This window comes from Equus quagga, chromosome 12, assembly GCF_021613505.1.
Source record: "Equus quagga isolate Etosha38 chromosome 12, UCLA_HA_Equagga_1.0, whole genome shotgun sequence".
Taxonomy (NCBI): Eukaryota; Metazoa; Chordata; class Mammalia; order Perissodactyla; family Equidae; genus Equus; species Equus quagga.
The window spans coordinates 75,308,048-75,325,765 of NC_060278.1; the positions used below are offsets into that span (position 1 = coordinate 75,308,048).

Below are 17,718 nucleotides of genomic sequence, written 5' to 3' on the forward strand. Positions count from 1 at the left end.
GGATAACACCGCAGATTTAAATTTGCTACTGAGGTCTGTTCGAAGCCATGACATTGGCTCATTCTACGATCTGAGAAATTCACTTAATCTCCCTCTGCCTCAGCTTCACATTTTTAATAGGAAAATAAAAACACTTTAATGTAAACATGAGGGTGACAATTGTGATGAAATCAGAGAGATAATGACTGTTTTTATATAAATATCAATCAGTTGTGACAAATAGAAGGGAGAAGTCAAACAGAACCAACACTAACTGGCAGCAAGGGCCCCAGTGAAGTGGCGGCTGTGTCCAGGCAGGGGACTGAGGATGAGGGAAGGACCCAGGAGGCAGGACATATTCAGAGGGAACCCTGACCCCAACCCAGCCAACAAGGGGCAGCCCCCCATGGTTTTAGTGGACTGTTGTCATGTGGAGATACAAGGCACAGTGTCACCAGATCTTCCAATTTGTTCAAGAGGGGCCAGAAATAGTAATTTTTATACAAAAATTTCCCATGCTTCAAACTTGGTTCAAAAAACTTTGTAAATCTAAACAGCCTCATTCATTAGTTTCTGACCTCAGGTTTATAAATCTACTCCCTCAAAAAGGAGCAGCATTGCGTAGTGGGTTGAAAAGAGAACTAGAAATCAGTAATCTGATTTTCTTCGACACTCTTGTTGATGATACTGTATTTGCCCACTTGCTTTTGTGAAAACTGCATTATATTCAGCTATTAATGGCGAAAATAATTTAACTTCTTATATTTCTTTAAAGTAGATTAATATTAGGCAACAGAAACACATGGTTTTAACTCAATGTTAACATACATACCACTAGCAAATTTCTGGAGCAATCTATTGTTTTATGTATCAGTGTTATTTATAAATAGAAAAACAAAAACTTTGAAAGTCAAACCATGCTAAAGTGTGTCCATCTTAGCCACATTACCAGAAAAATGTAACCGAACGTAGGGAAAGGAAAAAAATGCACATAAATCTAAATTTCCTAACTAAGATTAAGAACTGATGCATAAGGACTGATAATTCTGGTTAAATTCCCAAAGATTCTGCAGAAGGTTCAGAACTGCTGAGGTCACCTCAAACCTGTTTCACTGGTTTCTTGCAATGCCATCTCAGGTTGATCTCTTAGAATCTTCATAAATTAAAGCAAGAACAAAGTTTTAAGCTTCTTAGAAGGGCAACAAGAGCCAAATTTTTCTTTTGTTGCAAATATATGCACTCCTCAAACAGTACAGAAAACCCTAGATTTAATTCCCAAATGTGAGTTTCTAGATAAAACTACAGAAACTTGGGCCGGCCCCGTAGATGAGTGGTTAAGTTCGCGCTCTCCGCTGTGGCGGCCCAGGGTTTCGCTATTTGGGATCCTGGGCGCGGACATGGCACCGCTCATTAGGCCATGTTGAGGCAGCGTCCCACATGCCACAACTAGAAGGACCTGCAACTAAGATATACAACTATGTACCGGGGGGATTTGGGGAGATAAAGCAGGAAAAAAACCAAAGAACAAAAAACAAATGACAAACACTGGCCTCCTCTCTCCTGCTCTCATTTTGCAGCCCAAAGATGCAGTGCCTTGTGGAATACAAAGATATCCGTTTACAGTTGAGTGTTTTGGCATTGTTCACACAACAGAAAGGCAGCCTTGCCTCATACTGTTGTTTTAACAATTAAAGAATTTTGCTTCACATGCAGGGTTCAACTATGACTGAGCTAGAAAATATGTGAAAGACATACATGGAAACAAGGATTGTTAAAATTTGGCCATAAATGCCCTATAAGGCTAGAACTAAAAATAGCAGGACAAAAATAAAGCAAAGGCCCATACACACACTTTCTCCCTATAGTTTCGGGGCTTTCCTTCGATGAGTCAGGTTTGATGAATGGAAGGTGGACCATGTGCAATGTGGTCAAGACACCCTAGTAACTAACCACACCACACTGAGCCAAAGCTCTCTCTTCAGAACCCAGGCACTGCAAGACAAGACAAATTGCCAGCTACACTGGAGGGGTGGACAAGAAGACCAAGTTAAAGTCAATGAGCGAGAGAGCCGTATGGCATCTCTAGGCGGTCAGGAGCTCATGTTGGCTTCCTCAAGTTTGCAAGTGGAACAGTCTGAGTTCGACTGTTTGGGTACAAAGACTACTCATGCTGGACTCAAAATAAACATATGTTTAATACATGTAATTAGTCCCCTTTTCTGGAAAGGAACTGGATATTCTTAAGACTTTCGCTATATAAAGTGACTGTTAAGAGACAATCAAATTGGTTGCTCATGAAATCCTAATCATGAGATGATCTAATGATAAAAAAGACGAAAGCATGGAGACACTGAACATAGGCTCAAGTCATATCCTTTCCTCAATTAGCTTTTCTCCCTTCTCACACATATACACATACAAATTATCCCAGAGCAATTTTAATGTCAGTGAATATATTTTAAAGGAACAACTTAAAGTAGAAGTAGCAACCCATCTACTTTGCTCTGAGAGGACGGCTCGGCTTGTTGGCACAACCCGCCCTCTTGCAGCTGCCATGCCAGCGGAGCGCTGCAGGTCCAATCGTGCACAGAGCATCTTTGCTAAGTCATGCCCTGCTGCCCGGATGTAGGTACTAGGTGGAGCAGCATAGCTGCGTGTGGCACCCTGGAAAAATCTAGCCTCACACTTGGCTAAGAGGTGATTCACACACATAGCTTTATTTTAAAGCCTTTCACATCAACTGACTCTTGGCAAAACTGACTAAATATCAATGAGAAAGGTTTAAGGCTGAGGTGGTAAAGCTGGGAGAGAATGGAGGAAAATCTGGGCCTGGAATAGTGGATTCCAGAATGCTGTTAATGTAAGTCAAGTCAGAAACCTTTTGGGTGAGGTCCTCTCAGGTGAATATCAGTCACTTAGAGGAAATAAATGAACTGTTTTGAATCATGGGGACATGTGTTGGTAAGCCAAAGCTTGGAATTATATGGCGGTGAGTTGTAATAGAAGATGCAGGCCTCCTAGATATTAAGTCCTGAAGAGAACAGCCCATGGTTATTAACTCAAAAGAGAAATCCCGTCATACCAAATATTGTGCCTTCCTTCTCCCAGCTTTGGGCCACCAGGTATCCCTTGCAAAATTATGACAGCTAAGTCCTGATAATATTATTACCTTTTGACTGAAAATTTATTACTTATAAATTTTCTTTTGGGGAGATTTTTTTCTTTTTAGTAATCTTCAAAAGCTGACTAAAAATAGTTATTACAGTAAAGGTTTTTTAAGTTGGTTTTTTTCCCCCACTATTACTAGTTTCTTCTTCATATACTACCTTTTAATAAAACTTATTTTTATTTCTGGCTCTAGAAAGCTATTGTGACAAATGAATATCATGGGGGACACGAAGTGCTATAATATTTTGAAAGTTATGTGAAAGCTGCTGCCTCGCTCTCCCTGCTCTTTCGGGGAGGGACCTGGAGAAGGAAGCCACACGGGTGATGAGAGGTAGATGGGCCTTCTAACCCTCTCCCACAGAAGCACTTGAGTGGGATCATGGAAACTGAGAGCCACGAGTGACAGCCAGCCTCCGGTGGAACCTCTTCACTTGCAGATGAGGAGACTGAGGCCCGGGAGGTCAAACTCCGTGCTCCCAGTCACACATCCGTTCGCTTTACTGACTGACTGTGGTGAGAGAAGGAATGTGGTCAAACATCTCTGCATTTCCTGTCAACGTCTCCTGCTAACAAAAGGACGGTAGAAGATCCAAGTGGAGAAGATGAGGATTTCAGACAGGTGTGAAAGATCAGCCACGTTTTAGCCTCCACACCTGTTCCAGGTGCTCGGTCCATCCTTCCAACCAGTCAGATTAAAATATCTGCTCACCTGGAATAGTCACCTTAATGATTTCTTTTGTAATACAGACAATGCCAGAACAAAGAGGTAGGAAATTTCTAGTTTAAATAATAGAGTAGTATATGAAATATATGGATGTGTCAGTTTCTGAAGGAAAAAAAAAAAAAAACCAGTGTGTGTCTGTCATTGGGAACAGAATAATTGTTTTTCAAGGGTTAAAAATCACTCAATATTTTTTGCCCACTAAGGAAAATGAAAGCTGGAAAGAGTTACTATTCCTTCTAGCAGCAGCTACTCGCATTTAGATAGTGAAAAGTTCTGTGGTACCTTTTTCTTCTGCTCAGAAAACCAGCTGGTATCCTGGTTGGAACCTTGCGGCAGTATATGAAGATCCACCAGGACAGCAAAATCCCCACACTGAAAGACATTAATGGCAGAGTTAGCTCACGCCCAGAGAACAATGAGAGAAGATCTCACAAATTCCTATGTGGTTGCTCATGATGAAATGGCAACAAAGTTCACTACTGGGCAGAAATGTTAATATGGGACAGGGCTACAAGTCATAACCTACTAGTTTTTCAAGTTTAATATTTATGGTACAGTGCTAAAGAGAAATACAATTTTTATCAAGATAGAAAAGACAAAATATCTATCTCTGGGCCAAACCTTGAAGGGGGATGCCCAGGCATCCAGTGGCAGCTAGAAGACTATCAAACACTGAATGAAGTTAAATAGGTCAGAACTAGGGAGGCTCCAGAAAAAAAATGATTCTGTGGACAGCCAGGGGAATTCTTTCCTGTAGGTAGGAAAGAACAAATATAAGCTATTGTACTTTTAGACAGACAAAGGATTGAGAGATGCTGAATGACTGTTATCAAAACTAAATAAGTTTCATTAAAATATGCTCTAAAACTTTACAAAAGCTGGCTTCCTTTCACTGTTCAATAGAGTAGCCAATAGCCATGTGTGACTATTGAGCACTTGAAATGTGGCTACTGTGACTGAGAAACTCAATTTTAAATTTCATTTCATTTTAATTTAATTTAAATAGCCACATGTGGCTAGAAGCTCTGTGGCACAGCTATAGACCCTGTAAAAAGCTGTAGCCTTATAAATCTTCACACCTTAAGAGTAAACCAATTTCTGAGAATTTCAAGATAACTGTGGATGAACTAACTTAGAAAGGAATAGAAGATCGAGACTGCCATGTTGGGGTGGTCTCAGAGGCCCAAAGGTCAGTTTATGGCCCACAGGGAAAAGTCACTTCTGTAACTCTTTGGCTAAACAGATTTTTTTTTTTAATTCTGTGTTATAATTCAATGGTGAAAGGAAAGTATTTTCAGCAAATGGTGTGAGAATACCAGATATAAATATGGAAAGAAAATAAAACTTAAAACCTACCTGACCCATATGCTAAAGTTAATTTGAGATGGATCATAGACCTAAACAGAAAAGCCAAAACTATCTTCCTGATCTTAGGGCAGGAAAATATTTCTTATCCGGTACCCAGAAAGCTCTAAATATAGAAGAGAAAATTGTTGGATTGGACTTTGTGAAAATTTAAAACTTTTGCTCATCAAAAGACACCATTAATAAAATGAATATGTATGTCAGACTCCAAGAAAATATTCATATATCTGACATATACAGATATCTGACATAAAGGACTAGTATCCAAAATATGCAAAGAACTCCTACAAATCAATATTAAAAACACAAACAACCCAAGCTTGAACATATTCTTCACAATGAAGATAAACAAATGGCTAATGAGCACATGAAAAAAAAGTGTTCAACATCATCAGTCATCAGGCAAATGCAAATTGAAACCACCAAGAGATACAACTACATACCTGCCAGAATGACTAAAATTAAAAAGACTGACACACCAAATGCTGGTAAGGATGTGGAGCAAGCCAAATTCTCATACACTGCTGGTGGAAATGTAAAATGATTCAACCACTTTGGCAAATGGTTTGTCAGTCTCCTATAGTTAAACATACATTTATTTACTGCCTGAGCCAGCAATTCCACCGCAGGTATTTACTGAGAGAGATAAAATATATGTGCACGCAAAGACTTGTATGCAAATGTTCATGGAAGGTTTATTCAAAATAGCCGAAATGGAAGACAACTCAAAACTCTGTTAAGAGAATAAACAAACTGTGGCATATTCACGCAATGGAATGCTCCCCATCAGCTCAACATGGACTATATCAAAACCATTATGTTGAGTAAAAGAAGCCAGGGTTAAAGAATACATACTGTATGATTCCATTTATAGAAAGTTCCAGAACAACAAAACTAAATCTCTGGTCACAGCAATTAGAACAGTGATTGCCTGGGGAGGAACTGGCTGAGAACAGGCAAGAGAACTTTGTGTGGTGATGAGAATGTTCTATATCTTGATGGGGTATATCCCTGAGATCAGATCATTTCACTGTATACAAATTACACATCAACAATAAATAATTTTTAAAATATGGGTAAAAATACATTCATATTCGTTGATAGCTATTTAAAATGTAAGCATTATGTCCTTGAAAATGTGTGGATATTTTGGGGGACAACAAAGTGAAGTTCACTGGGTAATAAATGGTGAAGTATGATGAAAGATGGTCTCTCAAGATGTCACACAGTGCAGTGTGACCCAGTGAACTGCAGTTTAGTGTTTTGCAACCAGCATTTTATTTTAATGAAAGAGAATAGAAGAGAATATTGGAATGGGATAAAAAATATCAATGTGCTACATGGTAAGGTCAAGTATTGTTTTGTGAAACTTATGTATGAGTGTACTGAGTTATGATGTAAAGCCTATTTTTTACTGTGGGTTGTGGTCAAAACTGCTTGAAAATTGTATTCAAGTATACTGTTATTTTAAGTTTTTTCACAACTGTTGATTACAGATTTAACCTTTAAGGAGTATGCTGCCACCAGGTGGAGGTCATATGCCACAACTACATGATGTTAGCCAGAGGTTATTAAACTTTCATGTGCCATAGACCTGTTTGGCCTGCTGTGAAGCTGATGAAATAGGCTCAGAATAATTTTTTAAATGCATGAAACACAATCCTTAGGATTAAAAAGCTAACCAATTTGATTTAACTGTGGTTATCCAAATTAAAAAAAAAACAAGCCTGTGATATAGTAATGTATGTACTTGTTTATTAAGGTATTGGCTCTTGTTACCTAGTGGTGGGTCTAACAGTGATCTAACAGATCACATAGTGGTGATAAAATAACTACTATAAATCCAAAGTAGTGATAAGCATAAATATTTTCAGATATGTGCCACCATTATAACATGAAAAGAGCTGTGATTTCTAAGGGGGATATATTGCTGATACTACTGTGTCTTGAACACTTCATTCATAATAAAAACTAAACTTATTAGAACTTGGTCAAAATAAAGATGTACTTTTTTTTCCCAGCCAAGTTCACCGACCCTCTGAATTCTATCATGGGCCCCTTGAGGCTCCACAGATTGCAGAGCAAGAGCCCCTCCACAGCAGCGAGATGTGCCTCTCAGGTTATTCTACCCTGAGTCCTCAAACCAAGTTCTCTGCTACTCCTCCTTCGTTAGCAAAAATCATTTTTAAAATAGTAAAATAACAATAATGATGCTTGAACAATTTGAACTGATACTATGTAAGAGTAACTTTTTAAAGAATTAAATAGCAAGGTCCAATTTGGTATTTTCTCATTTTGTAACTTTAATCACAAATAACCTAGTATAAACTGGATTATAAACAGATTGATTGGAATGTCTTCTTTTTTTTTTTAAATAAATCATCAAATCTTACTCTGGTGCTCCAGCCTTCCCGGGATTTCTGCCAGACTCCACCCCTGGGCACACAGGCAGTCCCCTCCCCTGCAGCTCCCTCTGCAGCCAGCAGTTCCGACTTCTCCAGCAAGAGCTCTCTCAGACTCCCCACACTAATCAAGGGTATTTTGCCTTTCTAAAGTTCCCTGCTCTCAAGGCTTTGCTGATTTTCTCCCATGAGTAAACAGAAGTGAAAAAAAAAGGCCTCTTGTTGCAGCCGGCAGCACAGCCTCCACTTCTCCTCCTCCTTAATTAGGAAGAGGTTACTTCTACTCTCAGCAGATAAACTCTCTGGCTCTCTGCTGAGAGGAGCAACACATGAACCATCACTTCTTTCTCAGGCCACAGCTGCTCATTTACACAGGCCAAGTTACTTCCTTAACAGCCCAAAGGCTACTAGAGAAAGCTTCACATCACATGCCCTGGGATGGGAGTCAACAGGCCAGGGTCAGGTCCAGCTTCTAGCCCCCTCCACCCAGAGGTTTCAGCCAAAAACCTGGGAGTCAACCCTAACCCCTCCCTTTCCCTAACCCTCCACCATCAGTCACCATGTCTTCTCGATTTTAATTCTTACAGAGCTAAACACACCCTCCTGTCTTGTTCCGCAGCTCACATCATTTCCCACTTGGAATATGAGGGCTACTTATCTTGGTGTCCCAGATGAACTATTGATGCCCTTGCCTGAAAAAGCTCTAACATAGAAACGGGAGCAGTGCACTCCTGCTGCAGCTCCGAGCATCACACATACGTGTCTGAGGAAGCCCTGCTTTCCCGCTGTCTCCCACTGTTCTTGGGCAGGTGCTGTTTTTGCCATTGGCTTCCAATGCACCTCAACATTCCTATGCTTAATGTATCCCTGAACCCTAGCAGGAGCGTGGACATCTCTGTGGAGCTTCTGTGAACAGCTGTCACTCCTACCTCTGGATCAGGCACATGATTCACGTACTTACTTATTTTTGCATCAAATGGCTTGTCTGCGTAGGGACCTCCCCTGCTAGACTGTTAGCTCATTGGCGGAGACAGCACCAATACCTCAGTGGACTTTGCCCTCCAAGGGTTAGCATAGTACCAGCTTACAGTAAGTGCTTAGTATTTAATGAAAGGAAGAAAGGAATGAACGAACAAATGACAGGACCAACGAGGTCTGAGTTTTGGGCAAACCACAGCCTTAACTGCAACCTAAGGGCTCCGAGCCCATTCTGGGGACAAGGCCATTCTGATTCAGCCCAGGACACTGATGCACCATAGAACAACTTCGTCCTTCCTTATTCTGGAGTGATGACAACTATGTCATCACCAATGACAACTAGTCATTTTCCTTATTTTGAGGAAAGGGAATACAAGGGTCCTAGGATTACCTCACCCAAAACTCACTGCCAACCGAGTATGTTGGTGATTTTTCCTCTTTCCTAAGAATTCCAAAGCCACATCTTAACTTGAATTACTACCAAATCTTCAGGGGTGGAAGATATTGTCTTACTAATTTTACATTAAGTGTAAAGTAAAGGTGAAAATGCTAACGTTTCTTACACATGTAGAAATCTCAGACAGAAGCAGGTTCGGAGCTCTGAGATATGTGGAAGGTTTCCCGCATTCACTCACTCGCTCACTCCTTCATTCATTAAACACCCGCTGAGTTTAATAGGGGCACTGGGCCAGAGAAGGAGGGGAAGAAATGGAACGCTGTAGTAAGTGACCACAGCACACATCCAAGGACTAGAGGAAGCCAAGTGACAGCTCTGCCTGAGGGAAGCCAGGGAAGACGGCATGATGTCGCAGCTAGGCCTTGAGGAATAGGGCAAGTGGTGGAGAAAGAAAAATGAACAGCACCGACATAGGGAGAGTCCCAAATAGCTCAGCACGCTCAGGAGACAGAAAAGAATCTGATAATACAGAAACAGGGCAAGGTTAGCAGATAAGGCCAACAGGGCAGGAGGGTTCAGACCACAGAGGAACTCAGGGCAGGCCAAAGGGGCCAAGAAGAGCTGCAGGCTGGAGAGTTCTCTCACGTAGGAGTGTGGAACATGGGCTGGTGGGGGAAATCACTACCTTGTGGTGGGCCAGGTAGACAGGTTAAAAGCCACCACAAGGGCCAGCCCCAGTGGCCTAATGGTTAAGTTTGGTGCTCTCCACTTCGGTGGCCTAGGTTTGGTTTGCGCACACGGACCTACACCACTCGTCTGTCAGTGGCCATGCTGTGGCGGCAGCTCACATACAAAACAGAGGAACATTGGCAACAGATGTTAGCTCAGGGTGAATCTTCCTCAGCAAAAAAAAATTAAAAGAATAAAGCCACCACAAGAACCCAAACAAGAGACAACTGAAGGTGATGGGTGAAGAGCAGGGGGCAGATTAGAGGGACACTCAAAAGACAGAATCAAGAGGATGTGGTTGCGTGTAGGAGGAGGTAGAGCAAGGATGATGCCCAAGGCATGTGAGTGGTTTCAACCATACCCCCAGGGCTATTCACAGGCAGCTCATCCATATGGGTCTGTTGCAAGTGTTATTGGCATTTTACACCTACCTGGCATTAAGGATTTAAGGCAGCTTGGATTAACAAGGCAAAGATTAAAAATGGAGGAAATAAGTAAGACAAACAGGTGTTAAAACCTGAAATGCAGCCAAGAATTAAGGTCTGTAGAGAATTCCCCCCAGAGTCCTAAGTCGCTGCAGCATTTGCTCTAGCATGCTCCTAGCTGACAATGTGAAAAGAGACAGGCCAGTCAGAGTCCCTAAGAATGAATCAGGGCTGAGGATGATTCAAGCATTCCTGACACTAAATCTAGAAAGACATGTCTCCTGAAGATTGTCATGAAAAAACACGGCAGTTATCTTCCTGGAGTATCAACTTGACTAAAACGCTTTAAGAAAAATATTAAATATTTTCTATCAAAACAAACTGTATATATGTTACAGCATGAAATTAAAAAGTCACATGGTTTTTAAAGAAAAGGCACAGTTTAAAATATTTAGTACCATGTCCAGAGCACCTATGTTCTAGGCATTGTGCTAAGCATTACCTACGGTCTTCAATTTAATACTCGCCACCAGTCTGTGAATGAGCACAACTATTACTCACATTTTATAGATAAGCACATGGAATCAGACAAGATAAGGACAATCCAAGGTTACACAGGCAGTAAGTGAGAGACCCAGGAATCAAACAGAAATCCATTAGACTGCAAAACCCACTGTCATGCATTACTTTGAAGAAATATCCCCACTGTGGCAGGCCACTCAGGACTCACTTTCAGACCCCATGTGGGGGCACATTTAAGGCTGCCTAGGCTGGAACCCACTCCACTCTACTTGGGAACCAACCCCCTATTCCCTCTGGGATGAGCAATGGCAGCCCTGTTTGCCCCATGGGCACTGGGTGACTGAACCAAGGATTCTGAATAGGGTCGCTCAGCTCCATCCCCTGGAGAGCTTGACTCCATGCTTGAAGGGAGGCACTGAGATTTCAGAGACTGACACTGCCCTGGTGGGGTACCCTGTTGGAACCAGAGTGCCCTGTGGTGGCGAAAGGCCCCCTGCAGAGAGATCACTGGGGCAGGAGGGGAGGTTAGGGAGAAGGAAGGAGGAGAAGGGGAAGGAAAAGAATGCAGCAGAAGACCAAGGCAATAAATCACGCTGAAGGTGGGGTGGGGTGTGGGGGCAGGAAGAGAGGTCTCCTGACATTAACAACCCTACTCAGGGAGTTACAGCTGAAGAAAAGTCAAGGCAAATATTATGTCAATTTAACCCCCTTGGCCTGTTCCTTATTAAAATACTTGCCCAAGAAATCCAAGCCAGGAGTTTACATTCAAGAGAAGAAAGCAGCATACCTTTAGGATGGCATATTCAATAAGCCAGCAGAAGGCTGGATCAGGGGACTGGAGAATAGCTGTTCTGTTAGAATACACTATATCCCTAATCTAATTGCAAAATCCTACTCAGGGTGAACAAGTGGGGAATAACAAAAGTTAAGATTCATTGAGCACTTATTGTGTGCCAGATACTGTGTCAAGCCCTCTCAGTACATTACTGCATTAATTCTCATGACAACCCAGAGAGGCATGATCTGTTACCACTTCAGTGTTCTGGAAAGACTGGGAAACTTATGAGCTTTCTCTCTCTTTTAGAAGATCCCTAGTGATCATGGCTGGGTTTTGTTTCATGTGGTGCCTTGCCAACCTGGCAATACTCAGGCTAGGTACAAGGAACATTCTATAACCTTAGTAACACAATTAGACACAGCCCGAATTCAGGATCACAGCACCCAGAAAAGACTGGAGAAAGCCCTTTGATGACAAATGGGAGAATAGCCTGGCATAGGAAGTCCAAGGTCGTGAATCTCTTCCGATGATGCCCCAGTTTAGGAGGGGTGTGCCACCTCCCTTCTCTGCGTGTCAGTTTCCCTCTATGTAAAATGAGTGGACATTGGGGCTGGCCATGTGGCATAGTGGTGAAGTTCAGCGTGGTCTAGTTCAGCGCCCAGGTTAGTGAGTTCGGATCCCAGGTGTGGACCTACACCACTTGTCAGCCATGCCGTGGTGGCGACCTACATATAAAGTGGAGGAAGACTGGCACAGATGTTAGTTCAGGAAAAAAACTATAATCAGTGGACACAACTAGATCTCCTTCAAGATGTCTTCCACTTTAAGATCCCATCTCCTGGTTGGGTTTTGGTTTGCAACCACTTGCTTGGATTCTATTTGCACACCTTTGCCCTCCTGTAAAGGTTATGAAAGAGCCACGATGAGTCTGGCACCTTAGACTTTCCTCCACCAGTTCACTATGGGCCACTCACACACAGTAGTAAAACCTACCATTGTTTTGGAATAGAGAACAGGGGAGCACATTTCCTGCTGTGCTGACCTTTGTGGGCATGAGTTAGTCTTGGCAACCAACGAAGAAAATGCCAGTCACGTGGCTAGAAATCATGGTATAAGCCAGGGGAAATGGAGACGCTCAGTGGAGTTGGCTGAGGCAATAATCTCAGCAACCAATGAGCTCTTCCCCAAAGCATCCTCTGACACCTTCAGGCAGGATTAAGCCCTTCTCTGCTGCCGCAGCACTTTACCTATGATTCTGTTATGGACCTCATGACAGACTGTAAACACATGGGTGCATACACCCATCTCCCATGGGCTGCCTGCAGGAGGGAGATGCCATTTGTTACCTTTGGGTTGTCAATGCCTAGTATTGGGCCTGGCACATAGATGGTAGTGAAGAGTGTTTGTTAAATGAATGAAGAAATATATCAGTGATGAAAATTACTTAAGTGGCTGCCTTGTTCTCTCTCTAGGAGGGACTACCACACTCTCACCTGCAGCCTGTCCTCAGAATAAGAACCACCACAAAATCAAGCTCATGAGTTACAACTAAAGTTGCCTCACGTATGCACAGAATACTGTCACCCCACAAAACAGGCAGCGATGCCCACTGCTCTAGGGCAAAGGGTTATTTTCCCACCTTCTAATCAGGTGGAACAAGCTGCAAAACCCTGGTTGACAATGTGAATTCAGACTTATAAGAGAGAACATGTGGGGGGCTTCCATGGTTGCAGAGGAATGACCAGTCCTTGAGATCAAGTTTTGCTGGCTGAAAGGGATGCAGGGGACAGTGTGACTTGTCTGAAGTAAAAAGGAATCAGGAGGGGAGGGATTTTCTCTCTCCTGTTTGGTGTCTGCGGAGTACAGGTCAGGGATGAACACCTTTCCAGCCACTTGTTTGTTTTCCCTAACAGATTTATTGCTATGGGTTGGGAAAAGATTCTACACAGGTAAGGAGCAAATCACAAAGGAATGAGAAAGAGAGATAACAGAAAAGCAGAGCTAATAGGTTTGATGACAACTCCTAAAAGGAGGAAAAAAGAGAGTAAGAGGCTGATGTTCTTCAGCAAATTGTCTCAGGTCTCCTATTAAGAAAGAGTTTTGGGGGTTCTTGCTTGGAATGCTCATACAGTGGTTCACTGCCTTCCTGGATAAGATCTGGGCAGGGAAGCAAAGTGCTGCTGGGAAGAAAGCAAAGGCCAACCAAAGCAGTATTAGGAAGTGAGGCTTAAATTTAACACATGCCACTGGAAGCTGTAGGGAGTATTCGAGGCTGAATTACAGACTCTAAAGCCCATCACTGCACGAAGAGGGCTCATGGGTGGGAACAGGCCCTCAGTTACTTCCTTTGAAAGATAAGAGCTGATGTCACTTTTTTAGACACTTTCCCTAATGATTTTCAAGAAATTATTCTTTCAAATGTAACCTGCAGGCCAGTATTCCTCAGGAGACTGGCCTGTGGCACGTAGAGAGCACATGCAGCAATGAGGAGCACAGCGACTTGGGGGTAGGACGGACCTGACTTCGAACCCCTGCCATGTGCCTCAATGCTACCAGACTCCGGATACTTTCTGCAATGTAAAATGGGGACGATAACGAAAAACACCTTATGAAGTTGTTTTGAGGATTAAATGAGAGAATGCAGGCATGAGGCTTCAGCATAGTGACAGCCATACAAAGAACTCAAGAAAGAAATATGGGCTGGTGGTTGTGTTTTTTCCTCCAAAGGTAGAATTTGCCTCAAATTCCAGGGCAATTTAAATGAACTCTGAATTGTCAGTTCCATAAGATTTACAAATAGATAGGGCACAGGTTTCCACCTATTCCTACTAAGAGCTAATAAATGCCTCATAATTCTTTTGCACAGTTTTACTCTGGCCACACACTGCTTCTTAGAAAAAGAACAGATGGCTTGTAATCACACCAGATTACAAGGGAAAAATATGAACTTTCCTCTCACGTATTTCTGTAACAGAGAACATGAAATGAAAAGAAAACCTGATGGAAATTATTATGTACTTGTCTATAGGGAACTTGTCTTGAGAGGGTCTTAAGCAGCTAGAAAGACAAGCAACATTCATAGTCAGCAACACGGAGGCCTGTCGGAGTGTGCTCAGGACCAATTATGGCCAACCATGTAGTAATCTGAAAATGGAATCTGGTAAACAACAGGGGTGGGAGTCCCCACAAATTCTGCTCACAATTTCATCCAGCATGTGTTATCTGGAAGCTTTGGAATGTGGGTTTGGATTTAAACTCTCTAAAAATTAGCATATTAGAAAATATTCTTCTATATTCCTGAAGAATCTTGACATTCTTCAATGTCAAGAAAAATAAAATAAAAGCAGTGCAGCTTATAAACTAAAGAAATTATAAATGAATCAGAATGAAAAGAAAACAAAAACAAAGGAAAATCCTGTAAATATTCCCCTAGTGATCAATGCCCAGAATTTGTGGATTGTTCTAAAGGGTGATCAGTCTTGAAGGGAGATTTCTTGAAAGAGGAAGGAGGATAAAAGAGAGGAGGCATAATTTCCCTACCTACTGGTGGGGGCGGGGGGGACACCAAAGAGTTTTTGATGATACTTCGGGGAATCTGGATGACTTAGAGGAGTTCTATTTTTTGGTTAAATGTAAAATAATTTAAGGAATCCCACATACCAGTATTCTTTCTCTGGAATCTTCTTCGTCTACTTTCAAATATAACAAAGGATTTACCAGATAAAGCTGTGACAGTCACTCTCTATTCACTCCAGGTGTCATGTGATTTTTTCTGGAGGATTAATATTGTGTAAGTACTGTGGATAAAGGAGGCTGCATTTGCTCTCCTAAACTGGATAAGGGTAATGCTTTCCAAGCCAACTTTGAGGCCAAAGATAAGGCTACATGTAACCTTTACAGGAGGGCAAACAGAATCCAAGCATATGGCTGCAAACCAAAACACAACCAGGGTGAGAAATTCCTGAGGCCTGTTGCACGTGGAAAGTTTTCACTTCTGCAAGGCTCAGGGTTACCAGAGCCTCTGAGAGGCCCAAGCAAGTCAAGTACCAGCCTCATCTCCGCCTTTGGCCATGCTTATCCTCCTGGTTCTGCCAGTTCAAGAAAGCTCTCTGTGTGCACAACCTTAAGAATATTTACCCACTAGAGCCTAGAGCCCTGGTTCTTAAAGCACCACCAGCATCAGCATCTCCTGGAGCTTGTTTGCCATGCAAACTCAGACCTACCCAATCAGAAATTTTAGAGGTGGGGCCCAGGATCCTATATTTTAACAAGCCCCCAGGGTGATTCTGGTGCATGCTCAATTTTAAGAACCACGGCTGTAGGCCACTATGTCTCCTTGAGGACTACATGTGGCATTCTAAGTACAATACAGGAACTCTTTTGGAGGATACACTAGAAAGGAAGAAAAAAAATATGATTAGGTTTCACCATGTAACACAATGGAAGGTGAGAGCTCACCAGAAATGAATATATTACAATTCTAAAATTCACAAGTATAGAACATCACAATTTTATCACAATGATGAGAAAATAATTCCCTCCGAGTTGTAAGAAATTCAAATTATAATTTTCTTTAAGAAGAAAAAACAAAAACCCTCCAGAGGTGAATGTGATGTGCAGCCAGGATTGAGAATCACAGATATAATAATGCCTCACTGAGCATCTTAAAAACTCACCTCTGAATTAGGATGATAAAGACGGTGATGGGAATCCAAAGGGAAAAAGAGATCTACCTGCTAGTTTGAGCCAGAGCCTTAAGAAGAAATGAAAAGGAAGGCCAGAAATGGAAAGGAAGGAGGTTGTAAGCCCACGACAGACAGGGAGGTTACACAACTGTACATTAAGTCCTTTAAATGAGTTCACATCACAGGGCTCGAGGGAACCCATCCCAGAGCGGCCCCTGGGGTGATGAGGGGCACTGGAGTTGCAAAGAGATGCTAGAGAGGGGCAAATGACATTGCACTTTGCAAAAAGGAGAGAAAGATAGATTTTGCAACTATAAACTTTATCCCTAACAGATTATTAGAAGGGATCCAGAAGAAACCCAAATTATGAAAAACTAACCTCATTCTCTTCTTTGACGAGGTTCCTAGACTGGTGAAAAGCGGTTAACAAAGCAGATGTGAACCTCAGCCAGGAACTGTGCAAAGTTTCCCATGACATCCCTTTGTCAAGGTTACCAATGACCTTCAGGTAGCCAAATACAATGGTCCTCATGTTACTTGGCCTCTCAGTACCATCTAACAAAGTGGTTCTTTCACTTGCAGCTTGAAATCCTCACTTCTGAGATACCAGGCTTTCCTGTTTCTCCTCCCTCCTCCCTGGCCACTCTTTCTCAATCCCCTCTGCTGGCTTGTCCCCATTGCACCACGTCTAAACTGACCAGGGCTCAGTCCTTGGACCTCTCCTGTCTCCACCTACTCTCTCATCACTCTCAAGGTTTCAGATACCTGGCAGTTAACGTGCTGATGATACCTAACATTTCTGCTCCAGCCCAGACCTCCCCGCGGCTCCAGACGCACATATCCAATTGCCTACTCTACATCTCCACTTGTATGTCAAATAGGCATGTACAGCTTAACAAGTTCAAAACCAAACTATTAATGCTTTACCCTCAAACCTGCTCCCCCCAGGTGTAGCTAAGCTGGCTTGGTAAATGGCAACTCCATTTTTCCAGTTGTTCAGGTCAAAAGCCTTGGATTCATGTTTGATGCCTCTCCTCTCATAGTCTGCGTCTACGCTATTAGCAAAACCCTAGCAGTTCTACCTTCAAAAGGGCCTGCCTGGCTCACAGTAGGAGCTCAGTAAATATTAAGTGAATGAATCTATGAATGAAAAATGACTCCTAGTGAATAAAAGACAGAAAAATAGGGGTAGATGAAATGACGATTAGGTGGATTCATAACTAGTTCAACAGCCATAACCACAGGAGCCATGAATGGTTAAACAACAACATTGAGGGAGACGGGGAAGAGCTTTTTCCTTGACCCTGGTCTTGGCCCACATTCTTAGCAGTGACACAGATGAAGATACATAGTGGACATGCCCATAAAATAGGTGGACGATGCTGCACAGGAGGGGATAGTGAACAGCTGGGGTAGAAAAAACAGTGGCAAAAAAACAAAAAACTGGATCTCTGTGACTGAGAGACACTTAAAATTGGGTTATAAGGATCAGTCGAGAAAAGCAGTTAGATGAGCCTAACTACATGGAATTTAACAAGGATACATGTAAGGGCCAAAAAGCTAACA

The 17,718-nt window shown here is 42.3% G+C and overlaps 1 protein-coding gene across 1 annotated transcript in view; it reads right to left on the minus strand.

Moving 5' to 3' along the window:
• The window catches only part of SLX4IP (SLX4 interacting protein), a 184,871-nt gene that overhangs the window by 66,864 nt on the left and 100,289 nt on the right, over positions 1-17,718 (minus strand). Inside the window, exon 3 of the mRNA XM_046679070.1 lies at positions 4,154-4,243. Within this exon, the coding sequence (XP_046535026.1) occupies positions 4,154-4,243 (90 nt within the window). The remainder of the gene's footprint in view (positions 1-4,153; positions 4,244-17,718) is intronic.